The 20658-nt window shown below is 37.4% G+C and overlaps 1 protein-coding gene across 1 annotated transcript; it reads right to left on the bottom strand.

Annotated features, from left to right (window-relative positions):
- Window positions 1-10355: 10355 nt before the first annotated feature.
- Window positions 10356-20280, bottom strand: IGFBP1 (insulin like growth factor binding protein 1). Its single transcript, XM_074198242.1, is given in 5 exon segments — window positions 10356-12237; window positions 14411-14539; window positions 16185-16369; window positions 19306-19725; window positions 19728-20280. Coding segments are annotated over 5 exon segments (936 nt in total). The 5' UTR covers window positions 19798-20280; the 3' UTR covers window positions 10356-12105.
- Window positions 20281-20658: the final 378 nt, after the last annotated feature.

The following is a 20658-nucleotide window of genomic DNA, read 5'->3' as shown; positions in this document are numbered from 1 at the left end:
ATTATGCACAGATATCTCTTGCCTTCTGGCAAATAAGTAAATAACAATAGCAATAATAATGATGATGTCTAACATTTGTGTAGGTCTTTAAAGTTTACAAATTGCTTTACGTGTATTTTCTCACTCAAATAAACCATTTGGTGAAGTAGACACTGTTATTATTCCCATTTTGCAAATGATGTAATCAAAACTGAAAAAGATTAAGTGTCTTGCTGAGGATGAAATAAATAATGTCTGAGGCAGGATTTGAATTCAGATTTTCCTGACTTCATGTCTGACACTCTATCCATCATGACTCTTGGCTGCCTCTTGTCTGCAAACCACTTGTATGACTTAGCATCCAAGCACTTTCAGAGATGCCACAATCTGGCTGCTCCTGACCACAATGTGACCCAGCACTGAAAGGACTTGAAATTTTGGTTTGACACAGCAAAATCTGAATGGCTCTTGGTCCTCTTCAGTCCCTTGGAAAGTGATGGGGTGATGAGAGTTGTGTCAGTTAAAAGAAAGAAAACATAGCTTCTGGCTCCGATTTTTGTTTAGACTCTCATATTTATTGGGTTGTCTCCAAGCCTGGAATTCTCTCTCCCTCCTCATTTTTGTCTTCTGGCTTCCCTGGCTTCTTTCAAATTCGAACTAAAATCTTACCTTTTTCCAGGAGACTTTTCTCAATTCTCCTTAATGCCTTCGTTCACTCTATTAATTTCATCTCCAATTTATCTTTTCTATACCTTGTTTGCACTATGCCATTCTCATATCATCTCCCCTATTAGACGGAGAGCTCCTTGGGAACAGGGAGTTTTTTAACTTTCTTATATTCTTATTGCTTAGCCCAGTGTCTGGGACTGGGATTGGCACTTAATAAATGTTTATTAACTGACTAATAGTTTGACTAACATTTTGTCCCTAGAGTTCCTGTGTCTGAGAGGGGGTCAAAGGAGGGTTGGCTATTTTTGCTATCCCTCTCCCTACTACTTTTCACTTTTTGCTTCCTTTTCTGAATAGACTGAACATCTACACTAAAATAGTTGAGTCCAGGCTTCCAGACAACCTCCGGAACTGAAGAATTCTGAAAATTCTATATCCAATGAGCAGAGCTGGCTGGAGACAATGGTTTCTGTAATGGATAAGAAAACCACAGAGAAAATTGGTCCAAGTCTAGTCCATTTTTCAGGCAGACACATAACAAGAATTGTTTGGATTGTGCAGTGCTGAAGTCTCTGAAATATAAAATGTCTAATCAACAAGCCCACAAACTTTTTTTTTATCCTGACAAGTTTCTTAAGTATCAAAGTTTTTAATGATTAAAACAATATTTCTAAGTAATTTCGCAAATCCTACTTTGAATTGTGACAGCATATCTTATGGGTCTTTTGTGATTTAGAATTTCTTTTGTGTATAGGACTAAAAGATTTGTTTTATAGTTGTCATATTGTACATCAGATACCTTTCCCTCTTTATGGGAAACACATTATCATCATCATCTCAATAACTTTCATATATAACTCCTTGAGATTTATAAAGCACTTTACAAATATTTTATTCAAACAATGACTCTAGCAAGTAAGTGCTATTATTATCTTCATTTTGCAGATGAGGAAACCAAGGCAGAGAGAGGTTAAATGATTTGTCCAGTATCACACAGTTAGAAAGTGTCTAATTTGAAGTAAAGTCTTCCTGATATTAAATATAACTTTCTATCCACTGTAGCACCTCATAGTCAACAAGGTTGAAGATTAACTAACTCTTGTTTGTTGGCATTGAGGCAGTTAGAAGATAAAAAGGGAGCAAAATTTCTTTTCATCAGAGCTCACCTTCATCTGAAACTCACTCCATTCTAACTATATGCATGGAGTAAATATAGTCCCTTGTCCTAGAAGACCCAATGATTGTTCCCAAATTTTTCACATGGCTACAACTTGAAAAAGATTAGAGGTTTACATGGATTCAGGAATCAAAGTAAGATATGAAGAGGCAACCAAGAAAATTACATTATAGAGAGTGTCCAAAAAGGGAAATCAGAGTTCCTCTTTATTTTGCCTTTGGCTGACCACACATAAAGCCTTATATTACATTTCAGATACCACTGTTAAGGAAAAAAAATGAAAACTAGATCATGTCCAGAAAATGGTCACCAGGATGATGGCAAAAGAAAGGCATGAAATTTAAGAATGGATGGAAGGAGTTGGAAATATTTAGTCTACGGAAGACAGTGGCAGGATATTAACTGTCTTCAAGTACCTGAGAGGTGTTCTTTTAAAAGAAGGATCAGGAAAATCTAGGATCAATGGGTATATATTGCAGAGAGATATAGAGAAAGGCCATAGATATGAAAGATAAGTTCCCTCAACAATAGCATTATGCTAATATGGAATGGATTACTTCAGAAAGATTCCCGTTTTTGAAATAATTCATTTGGAATATTGAAGGAAGATTTTTTTTAGCGAAGTATAAATTAGAATAGACTGACTCAGCTTTTTGCCAACTCGGGCTCTGTGACAGTGAATTCAGTTTATAACTTATCTGTCAGTGTCCTTTTTTCCCCTTTCTTCCTTTTTTCTTTTTTCTTTTTAATTCTCTGAAAAATTGCTTCCTCTCCTACTTGGGTGGACATATGATCATCAGTGAGAAACTTGTCTCCCCAAAAGCACATTTTATCTCATGTGGTCCTTCATTCTGTGGAAATCTTATCCCTATATTCCCATAATATTTTTAGAATATATACCTAATTATGCTAGAGGACTTCTTTCAATTATTTTAGTATTTGAAGTGGGGAGAGGAGTTCCAATTTGTACTTAAGTCTGAATTTTGATCAGTCCACTTCCTTTTCTAACAATCTATTATTTCTTTTGTACCACTTCTCATCTGTAAGTACTCATTAGTTAGAAGTTCATTTTCAAATATTCTAGGATATAGTGATAGAAGTTCAGAATTTAAAATGATTTTAATTCACTCTAAAATCAAATCAAATTCTTCACTAAACCACCTAATTGAGATCATTATTTTCCCCTTCTCTAAGCCTTCCTTGTTTTCTGCCTTTCCTATTAAATTTATTAAATGCCTATTATGTTCAAATGTAGAGGGCATCACCATCCTTCCAGTCATCTAGATCCCACAGTCTTCACTCTTTCTCATCTCAGATATAATTTACTGATGTTCTCTTCTTTTCTAACATGTCTTGTATTCACCCCCATTCTCTCCTCTGACTCTTGCACCATTCTTGCACAGGACCTTGTCACTTGACACCTGAACAATTGATAGAACCTGTTAATGGTTCTGCCTGCCACAAGTCTGTCTCCACTCTAACCCATCCTTCACTTGGTTATCAAGTTTCTCTTTTTAAAGTGCAGATCTCCCTATCACTCCCTATTCAGTAAACTCTAGTGGTTTCCTATCAATTCCAGAATTGTATATAAGAATCTTCTGTTTTGTATGCAAAAACCCTCCTTACCCCAAACTTTTTCTACTTTGCCAGTTTTTGCAATTTCTCTACTTGCTCTGCAATATAACACTGGACTCCTAGCTGTTTTTTTAAAACAAGACACTCCATCTTCCTAATTCTGGGAATTTTCATTGGCTTTCCCTCATGTCTGGAACTCTATCCTTCCTCATCCTGGCTCTTCTGGCTTCCTTCAAATTCCTGTTAAGTTTCCATCTTCTGCAAAAAACCTTTTCCTGTCCTACTTAACGTTAGTGTGTTTTCTTAGTAATTATTTCCAATGTGTTCTGTACACGTCTTGTTTATCTATAGTAGGTCACATGCTCCTCCATTAGACTGTGAGTTCCTTGAGAATAGGGAGTGAGTTTCTTTTGCCTATCTTTGCTTCCTCAAAATTTAATGCATATGCTACTGTCATATAGTAGATGCTTACTAAATACTTGTTCATTGACTGAATCTACTCAAAGATAAGAATGGATATCTGCTTTTTGAAGCAGCTTTTCCCACTTATGAATAGCTCTAATTATTATGAAGGTTTTCCTAAACTAAAGCTAAATTCTATTTCCTCAAAATATTATCCACTATTATAACTACCCACTATTTGTTCTGGGGCCAAAACAAATAAACAAACAACAAAAGTATGATCCCTCTTCCACATGAGAGTACTTTAAATATTTGAAGGTATCAGTCATATTTTGCCCATGTCTTCTCTCCAGGCTAAACATCTTAAAATACTTTAATCAATCCTCTTATGGTATGGTATGGAGTCTTTTTACATTCGTATTCAATCTTCTCTGGACCTGCTCCATTTGGGGAAGAAGAGACATCTGGCTTATGTGAAGAAGAAGAATTATAAATAAGAATGGAGGGTTACAAAAGGAATTCTTGGCTAGAATTTGGGGACTAAGAAGAAAAAAAATTTTACAAGGTCCAACCTGCCTTTCTAAACTTGGTCCATTAATTACCTCCATGCACTGTACACTCTAGCCAGACTGGCCTTCTGTTATTCATCATATACAACATTCCATCTCCTATCTCTGTAGCTTTGTATAGACCTCACCTGATGCATTATCTTCTCATCTCCACCTTGTAGGAGTTTTAACTTCTTAACTTCAGAGAACAGGATGCCTAACTTAATTCCTCCAAGTGCTAATGCTTTCCCTTAACATGACTTAGTCATATTAAATGACTATTATGTTCTAATCACTGTACCAAAGTTCTGGGAATGTAAAGAAGAGTTAAGACAGTTCCTTACCTAGAGGAGTTAGTGGTGGAGACAACTTAAAAGTAAACATGTATAAACAAAGGATTTCTATAATACATAAGACAAAATCACTCCAGGAAAGGCATAATTTTCTTAGGATTAGAAGAAATCTGAAGGAAGTCCAGAAATTTAGGAGGCAGAAATGATAAGACAGAGCATTCCATATATGGGGGAACGGTCAGAGAAAATACCTGAAGTCAGGAGATAGAGTCTTTGTCCATGGAAAAGTCAGTGTCAATGGATGGAAGGTATATGATGGGTCTAAAGTATAAGATGGGAAAAGTGTGTGTGTGTGTGTGTGTGGGGGGGTGTTGGAAGGTGTAGAACTCCAAAAAAAGTTTGTATTTAATCTTGGAGATGATAGGGAATCATGGGAGTTTATTGAGTTGAGAGATGCCATAGTCAGACCTGCATTTGAGGACATTTTTTGGCATTTGAATACAGGAAAAACTGGAGTGGTGAGAGATTTGAGGTAGTCATCAATTTATCTAAACAATAAGTCTAGAAAGGTCAGGGGGTTGGAGGGCAGATTATGAAAGAAGCGCTACATTCGATTGCTCTCTGTCAGGGGGAAGGGAGAGGATGGGAAGGAGGGAGGTAAAAAAACGTGAAACTCAAAACCTTATGAAAAAAAGATTGTTGAAAACTATTTTTTGCATGTATTTGGAAAAAATAATTAAAAACAAAAACCTCTGTGGGGGGAAAAAGAGATGCTACAGAGATGGAATGGACAGGACTTGACAATAAGATGAAGATGTATGACTGACACTTAAGCTGTTAGCCTGGGTGACTGGGAGGATGGTGGTACACTTTTTTTTTGCAATGTTTGTGAGGAATTTTTGCTTGAAACTTCTTCTACTGAGAAAAACTTCACTTTCCCCCAATGCCAACCCATCCCACATTTGGATTGCTTGAATTATTGTAAAGTCCTTCCTTTTTTTTTTAGGGTTTTTTTTTTTTTGCAAGGCAAACAGGGTTAAATGGCTTACCCAGAGCCACACAGCTGGGTAATTATTAAGTGTCTGAGGCCGAATTTAAACTCAGGTACTCCTGACTCCAGGGCCGGTGCTTTATCCACTACACCACCTAGCCGCCCCAGTGGTACACTTTCTAGAAGTGTGGAAATTTCTTTCTACTTTGTATTTCATTTTCTGTGTACATGTGTTTTTGCCTTCTATAGAAGATAATTCCTTTGAGGGTCTGTTTCTTTTCCCAGTACTTAGTATAATGCCTATTACATAATAGGTACCTAATAAATCTGTATTGAAAGAATGACAGAAAGAATTAAATACTGGAAAATCAAAATTGTAGTACTTTGGGGAATTATAGTACTTTGGGGAATTACCCAACAATTTTTCATGGACAATTAATAAACCTTTGGTTGATAAAACATCTTTATATCTTAATCAAATTTATCTTATATTATATATTATATCTACTCATCCATATTCATATTGTACCCTCACCTATCAATAAAATTTAAATAGGTGCCTAGCATTATCTATCATAGAATAAATGTTTATTAAAGCTTTTTTGATTGAATTAATTAATTTATATTTCTTGATGGAGTATATAGGGATCACATATCAAGATACTGAAGGCATAGACGTCCCTATTTCAGTGAAAAGATTCCTTAACCATTTTGACACAAAACTTCTTCTCTAGTCAAGTTGCTGATCAAATTCTATTTTTGCTTGTTTGATCAATGTCTTTTGCTTTTAAATCTGACTATATCCATGGCCATCCCTTATCAAAAATCCTCCCCAGACAAAGATTCATGAAGGAAAAAGAAAAAACTCTCTGTAAAACCAACATATATATAAAATGTACCTGACAGCTCTGCAATATTTCATACCATAGGATCCCACCTAGTTTTGTAATGAAGGGTCAGAGATTCATTTTCTGAATTCTTTTCTGGATTCAAACATTATGATTTTGATTGTAGTCTTCTATTTTATTTTTCTCTACTAGTCATACATATTATTATGTCTCTATACTGTTTTATGAGTTTTGCTTACTTCATTCTTTATCACTTCATATATGTCTTCCCATGTTTCTTTGAATTCTTCATATTTGTCTGTACTTTTGGTGTAATAATACCCCATTATAATCATGTGCTGCATTTTATTTAGCCTTTCCTCAAGTGACATCTACTTTGTTTCCACTCTTGTTAAGTGCTGCAATATTTTATTATATATGAAAACTTTCTATCTTTATCTCCTTGGAATACACACACACACACACACACACACACACACACACACACACACAAAAATATAGAGATATGTAGAAGGGACAGGCAAACAAAAATGATCCTCATTATCCATGGATTCTGTATTTGCAAGGGTTTTGGGGGGGCTTTTTTGTTTGATTCCTAAGTTTTATTTGTAATCTGCAAATCAAAACTCATAGGTCTTACGAAATCATTCAAGGCCATGCACAGAGAGGCAAAATATTTGAGTGCCTCAATGCACACATTCATGGCTGATGAAGAACAAGGAGGTACTGTATATTCTTTGTTCAGCTTTCAGAATAAAAACAAGTATCCTTTTCACAATCTATTTAGTGCCTTTTTTGTATTTTTGTGCTTTTTCTTAATGGTTTTGCTTTTTAAATTGACCCCCAAGTGTGGTGCTGAAGTGCTGTCCAATGTTCCTAAGAACAAGTAGTCTGTAATATGCCTTGTGGAGAAAATATGTGTGTGTGTGAGATAAGGTTTGCTCAGGCATGAGTTATAGTGTTGATGGTTATGAGTTTATTGTTAACGAATTACCAATGGGATACATCCAGAAAACGAAAGAGGACATTTACATATAATTATGTGTGAGAAATACATGTTTGTGTATATGTACACATACACATAGATATGATAAGATTCTTTAAAGAGGAAGCCCATAAAAAAAAAGGTTATATATTGACTGATTGACAAAAATGTTATGATCAGAGACTTGCAAGAACCTAACCCTATATTTCCCCTAAATTGTTCAATACTCATTAATTCAATGTACATGGTAATTTTATAGAGCATAGCTGCCATGGATAACAAGAATCACATGTATAAATATATATGTATGCATGTATACACATATAGCTCAATAGCAGTGGAATCTTTGGGTCAAAGAGTATGGACTTTCTAATCCTTTTTTTTTTTAAGTTTTTGCAAGGCAAATGGGGTTAAATGACTTACCCAAGGCCACACAACTAGGTAATTATTAAGTGTCTGAGGTCATATTTGAACTCAGGTCCTCCTGACTCCAGGGCTGGTGCTCTATCCACTGCACTACCTAGCCGCCCCTCTAATCCCTTTCTTAATGTAATTTTTTTTTAAGATTTTTTGCAAGGCAATGGGTTTCCTTGCCCAAGGCCACACAGCTAGGTAATTACTAAGTGTCTGAGTTCGAATTTGAACTCAGGTCCTCCTGACTCCAGGGCTGGTGCTCTATCCACTGCGCCACCTAGCCGCCCCCTTAATGTAATTTCAAATTGTGTGCCAAAAGAGTTGAACCAACCCATAACTTTAAACACAGAATACTAGTAGTTCTGTTTTTACATACTCCTCCTAAACTTTTTTTCATTGTCTTCAATTTATTGAGAGAAATTTGAAACTTTAGAGTTGTTTTAATTTATATTTTCATATTATTTGTGTGTTCAGATAATCTTTCAAATCATTATTAATAACATAATTTTTCCTTTGAGGACCATTTGATTCACTTTCTTAGTTATTTGCAATTTCATTATTAGAGAAAGAAATGTTTGAAGATAGTGTTTTTTTCAGTCTTTAGTTTCTACTTTTTGTCCTCATTGCATTGACTTTTTTTTTGTTCAAAAGCATTTCAGTTTCATGCAACTGAACAAGAAATTTCTCTTTTAGGATCTCCTTGACCTTTTATTTGGTTAAAAACTCTTTTCTAGATTTATTTCTGAAAGTTACCAAAACTTTTCTGAATTTGTGGTTTAATTATATAATCATTTATATTTAAGTCAAATATCTATTTGGAACTTGCAGTATATGTTCAATTAAACCTATGCTTTATTTTTGTTTGCTTATTTATGTATGTAGTTATCCATCAAATTATCTATTACATTCTTTATTTTATTTTATTCATTCCTTTGAATGTTCATTTGTTTACTTATTTTGTTAAGTTGTTGTCAAATTGAGGTTCTTTCCTGAGTGGTTCTATTTTCATGCTTATCATAAAGTGAGTTTTTGAGTTTGATTATTTTCTTTTTGTTTTTTCTTGTCATTTATTCTACTTATCCTACAAGAAAATAATTAACCAAATAATTGACCAAGTTCTTTTACAAAGTATAAATTCCAGACTAAAATGACAAATGATTCTTTATAAATAAAACCTTAGGAAAAAAATTCCCTTTCCTCTGAAGCATTACATTAGCACTACTTCAGGCAAAAGCAGATTTTTTTTCAGTTGGAGTCAATCTGTACATAGCCAACACATACCCATGCATGCACACACCTTCATCCACTCACATGGGTACACATATATACATCTTACATACATGTATACATATGACCAGCTCATGCAGCCTATGAACACAAGCTTGGAGGCAATGAAAGTTGCTTATTAAAGTTACTTGTCACATTATACTATGTCTAGCTTCAGAAAAAAGAAAAGAACTGCATTTGTGATTATATTATCATAGGAACTCCCTGGTAAGGAAAATCACTTCCTTTTCTATAAACTCCAGATCATTTTCCAAGTTGGCATCTTTAGCTTAATCATGCTTTTCATTAAACTGGTTATTTGGGGTGCTCATTTTTCTGTAGGTGGTACAGGATAAATTTTAAATGATCACCATAGTTCCTTCTACCTTGTCAGTCTCAACTTTCCTAAAAAAGGTCCAACTCCATTGTAATATGCTGCTGAATCACTCCCTTTGCCCTTCTTGAAGACAAATATTATTGTATTCTTCTACTTTAGTCATTCTATGGAACTGAGCTTAAGTACTTTCTTTATTAGCAATTAGTTTAATTCACATAGCTGAAGCAAACTGAAAAATTCCTGGTGGCAATTTAACGAGAGTAGAACTTCGAGGTGAGAAGAAATTAGAGATGTATTTAGTTCAACTAATACAAAAATTAAAAAAAAAACCAAGTACAAAAACAAAAGACACCCATAGAATTGTGATCTATTCTGACACATATCCAGTCAAAGATTCCTTTGATGACATAAACATCAAATAGCCATTCAAACTTTTTGAAGACCTCTGATGAGGGGAAATCCTGCCTACCTGATCAGTCCATTCCATTTTTGGATATCATTCAGACTTTTCCTGACTTTAAATAAATCTGTCTCGTTGTGACTTCAATCTTTTATTTTCCATTTAGAGCCAAAAAGAATAAAAAACAAAATGATGCAAATATTAGTAGGTAAAGATACTTGACTCTAAACTTTCAGAAATGAGCTTAGAAGAGAAAGTGAATACATTTAAAAACTATTGCAGAAATCTGAGCAAATTTATAAATAATGGGTATGATGCTAGTGGAGAGGGAAGAACCAGAATGAGAAGAATAATTAATATTATAATTGTTTTAGATTAATAGTAGTTTAAAATAATTATATCTGCACTTAGATTAAAAATGCTTACATTATGTGTTGATAGATAAGCAGGTACTAAAGTATTAGAGAAGTACTAAGACTAGAACAGAGGAAACTCATTGCCTTATGCCATTTTTGTTTGTTTTTGTTTTTTTTTCCTAGAGCACTGGAAGCCTGATTCTTTTGTAGACCCCAAAGAACAGCCAGGATTTTTGTGGTGTGAAGTTCAAACTCCTGGCTAATGGCCATGTGGTCTCAAAATAGGTTTGAATGGGAAGTGAGGATTGTCCATATTTTTTGGTATGTATAGGGGATAGGATATCGGGATTGGATTCCCCAAATCCATTAAATAGTAATTTGTTATCTTGGGAATTTGGTATAGACTTAAGTAGACATGAAGATGATATATGTGGAAAGGCAGGAAGTGAGTAGAGAAAGAGAGAGACACAGAGAGGAAGAGGGACAGAGAAACAAAACTAGGGAGAGACAGAGATAAAGAAGTCAAAAGAGGGGGGGAAGGAAGAAAAGGGAGGAGAAGAACAAGAGTTAGAAAAAGGACAAGTACAAGAACAAAAAGAACAAGAAAAGGAGAAGGAGGAGGAAGAAAAGGAAGAAGAGGGAGAGGAGGAAGAGGAACTATCTTTTACAGAAGAAAATAGAAAAATTATACAACTGGATAATTTTATTTAAATATGCTCTGATATTCTATGGAAACAAATAAGAGTCTTTTTATATCCCAATGGATCTCTGAGCTCTTAGATATGAGTATTCCCTGCAATGGAAATCACCTTTCATTTATGCTTGTCAATTTTGTGTAACTCTTTTCTTAGTTTTTTTCTAAATTTAACACAAAGGAATACTTCATGTGCTAAGCAAACCCTCCTTGAATTTTCTTTACAGTCTTGACCAACTCTTTTTTTATCCCTATCATATATCTCTCTGACACTGCCTGCACAAATTATCTTATATAATTCTTCATGTTTTAATATGTTGTAGCCTGTTCAAAACATGAATTTGCTCCAGATCTGCAAGTAAATCTGTGCCTGAAATTTCCATTGTGGAAACTCCATAAATGTAGATTGGAAACTTTTCTGCACCATGTAAAGTTAGTTGTCAGGGCTACCAGATTTTAATCATTTGCTCATGGTCATGTATCCAGGGACAGAACTTAAATGCAGGTCTTCAAGAATTCAAAGCTAGCCCTCTTTGACTTACAATAGGTTACATTAATACATTAATAAAATTGCATACACCAACAAGATTTATGTGTGAAAATTTTATTCCAAAATGTGTTTACATACTACAATATAATATATCCAGTGCATATACATCTAAATGTAAGGCAAAACTTTGTTGAAGTTTACTCATTTAATCTAAGTTTACACTTCATTTTAAATTAACATGAAATTCTGGAGCAAAAGTCAACACGTTAAATCCATTTTCTAAAGTTCTTAAAATTATGTTTATATACTACCATCACTGATTTTCTCATTGTTTTAAGCCAATATGATTCATATTATTCTAACCAATCTTTTTTCTAGCCTCTCTAAAAAAAGGAAGCATTGTACATATTTTCAAGAACAAAAATACAACTATTTACAATATAAAATTATGAAGTAGTTCATGATATATAAATTAACAACATTCATTATATAGAAAAAAAATAAATTTACTGTGAAATAAATAATCCAACAGCTTTACATATTCTGTGGAGTATAAAAGTAGTTGCTATATATAAAATATATACTCTTTGTGTGAGTGCATGTATGTGTATAGGTTTGACTATAAATAGAGTGTATCATGTTAAAAATTTTTCATTTGAATAAATGTCAAGAATACATTTTTCAGTTATGTACATTAAAATAGCGATGACAGCCAGGATCTCCTCTTAACTCTGGTGAGCCAGGAATCTTTTTTCCACTCCAAGGGTAGACACACCAACAGAGGACAGGGTTTCCTTCTAGAGAAGTCTCACACTAGAACAAAATTCACAAAACAATAGATTGAACAATGGTAGTGAGGTAAGTCAGTAGAAATGCTAAGACTTTCTGCTAAGTCTTTCATGAAAGCATAAGTGGCTAGAAGACAACTTTATCACTATTAATGTAAATAATAGAAAGAATTTTCTTTATTAAAACCAAATTGGGGTTCATAAAATATGATCCCTATAATTATGACTTAAATATGCTTTTTGAACTGCTCAAGAACACTACTCATCATTGACAACATTGGACAAACATTGCAATCTCCAAATTCTTGGACTGTAGACAAGCATTTACGCTAGGTCCATAAGCTTACTGAGTTTAAGTAATACATTCTATTTATTCCTTTGCTTCAGTTTTATGAAATATATTCTGAATTCCAGGTCTAGACACCAGAAATACATCTATTTCCTTGGAAGCAGTTTCTTTTCTTGGCTTGGGTATGGGGACCAAGATAGGGGCCCAGGAAGGGCAGGGTCAATACTCCTGAAATACTTGCTAAATCTCTACATTCTCATTATGTCACCTTTATATAGTTCTATATATGGTGACTATGTGATAGCACTGTAAAGAATCTTAATGACATGTTTTCAAATAGCACTCCTCTGATAAAACTCAAATTGTAGATATTCTACATTCTGACATATAGTCTAATGATTTTACATATCTTGGGTTCCACATATACTGAATTATTTGCCATTCTCCAAACATAATCTGCCATATTTTCTAGAGTTTGCACAGCCTTTATATACTGTATACCCTTGTCCCAAATACCCTTGTCTACTCATCTCTGTTTATCCAACACTTATTCATCTTTCAGGTCCATCTCAAATGCTTCCTTTTCCTCTAATTGTCCCTGATTCAAAATTCCACAGAAGATTGACCTTTTTTTTCCCCACAAAATTATCCCTATTTGTTTGCCTCCTGCTTTATCTATGTTCAGGTCTGATGTCTCCTATTTCCTTTGAGGTCCATAAAGGAGGGATTATGACTTATTTCTCTGAAGTACATAACACAGGACCTTGCACATAGCAAGCACTTAAAAGACATTAAATTTTTATATAAATGTGTTTATTGTCACAGAAGATGTTGTCAGCAGGTAGAGACCAGGAGACCCAGAAGGAAGTGATAGTTTTTGAGAAGGGAACTTTTAGATGGCTGCAGGATCAGTCATGCTATAGGGATTGCTGAAAAGTCAAACCATGTTTCAATGTGTCTTACGTCAAGAAACTACTACCAATGCTTCAGTAAAGTGACTGTATAAATTCTCCTGGGGCAGATATATTCTACTCTGCAGATGAGGAAACTGAACGAGAGAGACTATGCAATGTTTTGTTGTCTAGCAATTTGTCCTGGGCAATGCACAGGAATAAAACCCAGATTCCATAAATCCAATTAAGCCATTGCAGACTTTAAGTAATTTATTACTTGTGGACGAAGTGGCGTCTGGATTTTTTCCCCCCAATAAAATCCCCCAGAATGTTTATGTTTGCATAGGTAACAAAATAAATACTGAATTTATATTTCCATATATGTTAAGATTTCACTTTCCTCTCTGGTCAGATATTTATTTCCTATAGTATATTTAGTATTTATTTCTAATAACATTTTATTCAGCTATAAATGTTATTTTTATTTATTATATTATTAAACTATGCTCCAAGTTGTAGAATCAAGAGATGGGTTTTGAAAAAATTGGATTCAAATTAGTTATGAGACACTGGGTAAGCTATTTAACTTTTATGTGCCATGACAAGTCCCTTTGAATTTTCAATATTATAGACATAGGAAAAGATTTCTATGTCTGGAAGGCACCAGAGAGGCCATCTAAGTCATCATCTTCACTGTACAGATAAGGAAACTAAGGTCCACAGAAATTAGATGAAATGACCATGATCACCAAGATAGACTGCAATCTGCCTTAATGAAAACTCTTCTCATCACACAGTCACAACCCATCTCCTCATTAGACTACACTTCAGGATGACTGGTTGATCTACCATATCCATTTTACATTCAGAGATGTACTATTTGAAAGCTCGCATCTTTGATTCCTTGAAGTGTATTTTAGATTTAAGAACTATTTAAAAACAAAGATAATAATGGGAATTGAGGGAAGCTTATCAACCCTTTTAAGGATGGATACTTTGAGTTGAACATCACATACCTGCTTGCTGTGATAAAATCCATTCTTGTTGCAGTTAGGAAGATAAAATGTATAAATTTCTTCTCCTGTCTTCTGCTGAGCTTTGGCTAATCTGTCCAGTACCTTGTATAGTTCTCTTTGACAAGGCTCCTGAAAGAATAATGTCAAAGGAGGGCTAAGTAATAAGATCAAAATAACTTTGAGGTCATTGTTGGTAGTACAGGAATCTACCCAGAATGGAATCACAATCAGATGGCAAGATTCCCTGCCAAAAACATGAAAATCTCCATCATTAGCCTCTAATGGACTTCCTGTCTATTTTGACTTGTGAGAAGCTTTATTTTATACTGAGATTACAACCTGTGTGAGCTCTAATTTTTCCTATTAGACATGGTTTCCTGATCTATAAAGGAAAACTCTTCTCTCATCATAATAGTCTTTAATAGACTCTCAAAAAGGGTAACAGTAGAATTAAGCCATGACTTAGAGAGGCTAACCATGGTCTGACAGATCATCTTGTTATGCAGAAAATGAAACTGAGGCTTCCCTAAATATTCCATCAAGAGAAGACAAAGGCAGACTTGGATACTAGCTTAATTATTTGAGCCCAAACAAAGCAAGGTCATGAAATTATCCAGGCATTGTGCACATACACAATGCATACACTTAACGTGTCACTATCCAGAAAATGCACAAACTGAACTTTTCACTGGAAGAGTTTTCAATTCCAATCCCTATTCTTTGGCGCCCTCATGTGGTAGCACTTTAAAAGTATGTTCTTTTACTTTAAATTCCTATTTACTAATTCTTCACGTATTTCCCTAAATTTGCAGACATATATCTATATCAACAAGCATGATTTCCATTTTAAAAGAGTAGTTCCCATAATACCTTGCACTAGAACTCTTGCTTACAAAGGTTAAGAAGTATGCATGCATGCAAAGATACACATATAGACATATATATATACCCATAAACCCATATATACATATAACTTTTATCATCTATCTACCTATCTACCTCTCTACTTATCTATCTAATCTATCTATCTCCTTTCTTTCTTCCTTCCTTCCTTCCTTTTTTTCTACTTATCTATCTCTTTATTTATCTATCTGCCTATCTGATCTTGACCATAGGCAAATTGTTTAAATTTCTCTTGGATTCTGGCAGTTTTCTAAGATTTTTAAGTTCTAGATTTTAGGTTATTAGTTACTTTTAGGAATATAAAACCTACAGACTTTAAGGATTCAAATTTACATCAATAATAGAAATGTCCACAAGAGGAATTCCCTCTATCAATAAAGAAAAGATTTGATACAAACAAAAATCATGTTTTATTCCTGAAACTAAAGCTATTTCCAAATATAACCATGTATAAAGTTGTCAGCTTAGAGAGACTATAATAACATTGTTCTTGACTTTTTTCTTTTACTTTTTGACCATCATATTGTAAAACAAAAATTGAAGAAAATCAAATATCTTCACTATTTTAATTAGGAAAAGCACTTAATGCCTAGTTTAGTTTAAATACTTGACTGAAAACATGAAATCTAATTTATAAATCACTCTCTGTCTCCCATTGTTTACTTATCTATAGGGAAGTGGAACTAAACTGACCCCAAGTTTCCTTCCAGCTGCTTGAATTCACCCAGGCCCTCAAATATATTCAATTGTGGGAAAAGAAACTGGATTTTTAAGAAAGAGAGTTTTAAGTCTGTGAGAAGGGGAAAAAAAAGGTTTAAGAAGTTTGAGTCTAGGACAGTGTTCCAAGAAATTGCTACCGAGGATTCATTACCTTCCATTTTTTTATGTCAGAGATTTTCTTGGATTTTATATTTTCATAAGTGCTGATAGCATTCCAAAGGATAGGTCTTTCTTCACCTGGGGGGAAGATCAAGTGATAATTATCCAAAAGTTGCTCCTGTGTCATTTCTGCACTTTCCGGTGCTGTACTTTCAGGATCCAAAGGGTCCTTAGCATCTGCAAAATGAAAAGCAATGTTTTATTGAATCTTTGATTCATCTTCTCATATCCTTTTTGAAAGGGCATCAAGTCCATGTATGATGTAGGTTTTAAGTCCTTTTTAACCATCTCTCCTAATTTGGACTTGGTTTTCCCCAAAAGTAGACCACAGAAAGAGTCTAACTGTATGATACGTTCTCACATCACTTTTTTAAAATTATGTTTTTAATTTATGGAATAAAATGAGTATTCAATCTTAATGTGAATGTATATACACATATATTTGTGCATGTGTGTACATGTATGGATATGAGTGCATGTGTATCTATCTATAGATGTATGTGTATATGCCAGATTTATAGAGAGGGATAACTGAAACTTTTCTTTTTTTTTTAGTTTTTTTTTTGCAAGGCAAATGGGTTAAGTGGCTTGCCCAGGGCCACATGGCTAGGTGATTATTGTGTCTGAGGCTGGATTTGAACCCAGGTACTCCTGACTCCAGGGCCTGTGCTTTATCCACTACGCCACCTAGCCGCCCCTGAAACTTTTCAATATCAGTGCCTATAAGGGAAATTGCCTTCAGTTTCTAATATAATTAAGATGTTGCAAACAAAAACAATAGCTCTTTGTGAAAACACTGAAGAAATCTTTATCTTCCTCCCTCTCTTCCAACTCATATGCTAGTTCTTTGGAACCAAACCAGGGTTGGGCTGTCCATTTTTGTGAACAATAATGCTGAGCAGACTAGTGGTATAATGGAGGAGTCCTTTTGGAAAGGGATTCCCTATCCGATTCTTCCCCTCTCCTAACCAGCTTAAGAAGAAGTGAACTAGTCTATACTGTGGAGAGAAGTGAGGGCACACTAGAGTAATGGAACAATCTACCTCCCACAGAAGTACTTTCTGTATGATTATGGATAATCAACACTGGCTTTGCCAGGCTCAATTTCTTTATCTATATAATGAGGAGAGTTGACTTTGATCTCCAGGGACTTTTCCTTTCCTTTCCTTCATCGCAAAAGTTATCTTCTATGTTTTAATCATCCGAGATGACCTAGGCAACTTAAATTAGCCAATTGAATTTATAACAATATGATGGACACGGATGCTTTGCCCAACTCTAACACCTCATTTGAAATATCTTAGATAATTGCTTCATTTCTCTCTTTGATTTAGTGTGAAGCCTGCCAATACTGTGAGAGAGCTAGCAAAATCTTAGGAAGATTGCCTAATATAAGCCCATCCTAGATGAAGAAATGAAAGTCCAGTGTGGTTATGCAATTGCTACTCCCAGAGGAGCTGGAACTAGAACCCAAGTCCACTTCCTCTCTGCTGGATGTTTTCCCCACATTCCATTGCTTCATGTTTTGTTCAAAATCAGTGATCTTGATGAATTTTTGGGAGTCAAAGACCAGAAAAGAACCAAAAAGGACAGGCAGAAACTAAATCATTAGATGCCTTAGAGACAGAATTTGATGGTTTAGTCCACATATCTAGAGAGATGGCCTGCCATGGTACCAGAGAATAAAAAGACACTCTCTCTAGGTATCATTTAAGATGTTTGTCTCATCTTGGGGAGAATAGAGTAACTGTTGATTTAATTTTCTGAGATGAACACCCTGTTAATTTCCTCTCTGTCCCTTCCCCTCCAAAGAAAAGCAGTGGAGGGAACACTGGCCCTGGATTCAAATTCTGTCTGTGATTCTTAGTATTCAGTTGACATTGGGCAGGTCATTTAACCTTCCCTGGCCTCAGTTTCCTCATTTGGAAACTTAAAGGAATGACTTCTGGGAGATCCTGTCTAGCTCTCCAATAACTCTTGATCCTCTGTATTTCACCACCCTAGGTAGGCCCTAGAATAAAACCTAAGGAGAGATTTGTTCCACCGGGAGAAGAGTAGAGTCACTTCTTAGAGACAAGCTGGCTCAGATTCCTATTGGGTTTAATTATGGGATTTCTCCAAGAATTACACAGGATGTGAATCAAGCCCAGATGGGGAGATATGAAGTGAAGGGGCAAGGAGGAGGCATTTCCTGCACTCGCCACTACAAATAAATTACTGCTTAAATAAGTAAAGAATCCGATTGTCAAGTTCTGAGGAAAAGGTGCAGCCTAAACACCCCAGACCTCTTTTATATGGCACATGAATGGAAGTGCGATATAAGCCTAAACTCTCACATTATGTACTATAAACATCTGCTGAGCACACAGTGTAACCATTCCACACATATACAAAGCAAATTCCAGATGTGTTTGATGTGGCTTTTGCAGGATACATTCACATCCTGGGTATTTACAAAAGTGAGGGCATCCTCTAGCTCCTTGCCAAGCGCCCTGTTCACTTTCCCTATTTTGCAGCCCATGTACTGTTTCCACTGTTCTTGACCTTCCCAATTGTCTAATCTGTTTTAGGTTATTGTCCATAGAGTTGGCAAGGTGGGGATGCAGGCATTATGGAGAAGCAGAGGTGTGGGAATTCAGAGTAAGTAGAGATGTGGCAGAGGAAATCAAGGTGTGGGTCCAGGATGGGCGAGGCCCGTGTGGAAATGCTCGGAGTGCAGGGATGGGAGGATTATGGAGCTGATGTGGGCGGAGATGGGGGACAAGGCTGGGCGGGGGTGCGAGGGTTATGGAGAAGCAGCTACATGGGGATTCAGAGTAAGTCAAGCTGTGGGACAAGGGTGGGTTCGGCCCATGTGGGAATGCCCGGAGTCCAGGGATAGTGGAGAAGCAGCTAGCTAGGAGGGGATTTAAGGGGAGACGGGGGGCAAGGAGCCATTGGGTCCACGAGGGAATGCTGGGAAGGTGAGGATTCAAGGGGTTTGCAGGTGCAGGACGGGGGAGTTAGGAAGCGGGGGGCAGGAAAGTCGAGATTTGGGGGGCCAGATCCGTGCAAGGGATGCGGGACGCGGGGCGGGGGTCTGGATGCCGAGGGCTGCAAGCGGAGTTCGTTACCTGAAGCCTCGGAGCTGGGGGCCGGTTCCAGGTCGGGCGTCGGGACGCAGGCCCCCCGGCCCTGGGTGAGCGCATGCAGGGGCCGGGGCTCCCCCGGGCGGGCCCGGCAGCTCAGGCCCCGGGCGCAGCGCGCCGTGTAGACGCCGCACGCCTCGCCCAGCTGCAGGGCGCACGTCTGGCAGCAGCCGCAGCCGGGCTGGCGAGCCGGCTCGGGGCAGCGGGGCGGCGCGGCCGGGCAGAGGGCCAGCCGGTCGGGGGTGCAGGGGGCGCAGTGCAGGGGCCTCGGGCTGCCCAGGGCCGCGGACAGCACGTGGCCCTGGAAGGCCAGCAGGAGCCAGGCGAGCAGCGGGCGGCGGCGGGAGCAGCTCCTCGAGGGCAGGGCGTCAGTCATTCCCGGCAGAGGTGCGAGGGGAGCTGAGAGAAGACGGCGGGGGACCCCACGAGTGTCTGCCGGGGACCCCGGCCGCCGGCCCTATAAAGCGCCCGCGCCATCGATCTGGCCCCTGCGGTCAATCATTAGCCGGGCCGGAGGATGGGCCGGGGCCCTGCCATTGGCGGGGGCCGGGGGGCCTCCCCGCCTCTGTTTTCTCCCTTTTTCCATCTATCGTCATTCCAGAGACCTTTGTTTTTCCTACCTCCCCCGCCGGGACTCTGCACAAAGGAAAAGGCAGTTTTCAAAACAGGGGTAAAGTCTGGCTTTGATGATGATGACAGTCGGGGAGGCAGGGTGGTCCAGTGGGGAGATCACCACGCTCCCACGTCCCCAGAAAGGCGGCTTGAAGCGCGGCTAGTGAGCAGATCCCTTCGCCTTTCTGGGGCTCAGTTTCCTGGATCCTAAGGGAGGGCACTGGGGTAGGAGGGTGGGAAATGAGTAGCAGTTGAATGTAGCAGCTAGAAAACGAGCCAGAAATCAGCTAGGTGGTGCTGGCAACGGAATGTTGGCCCAGAAGCCCGGAGATCGGAGCTCGACTTTTACTCAGAGATGCACTAGTGGCCCTGGACAAGTCACTGACGTCCCCAAACCAAGTTCCTCACCTGCAAAAGAAGAATTGCACCCACTCACACTAAGGTGAAGTTGTCAAGATCAAGAGAATTAACATATATAAAGAGGTTTTTAAATCCTTAAAGAGTGATGTATTATCCCAGCATAGGGCAGCTCAAGTGGCTCAGGGGATGGAGCGCTGGGCAGGAGTTCAAGTGCAGCCTCAGACACTTGCCGTTTAATAGATGTGCGACCTTCACCCTGATTGCATTGCATCTAGGGCCATCTCCATCTGACTGCTTCATATCTGGGGGACCCAGAGGAGGAGAAAGCACTGTAGTTACTATTCCGTCACGGCCAGCTCTTAGTGA

The sequence above is a fragment of the Macrotis lagotis genome, chromosome 8 (assembly GCF_037893015.1).
Source record: "Macrotis lagotis isolate mMagLag1 chromosome 8, bilby.v1.9.chrom.fasta, whole genome shotgun sequence".
NCBI classification, from domain to species: domain Eukaryota; kingdom Metazoa; phylum Chordata; class Mammalia; order Peramelemorphia; family Peramelidae; genus Macrotis; species Macrotis lagotis.
The sequence above is the reverse complement of the archived record's forward strand: the minus strand, read 5'-3'. Positions and strand labels throughout refer to the sequence as shown.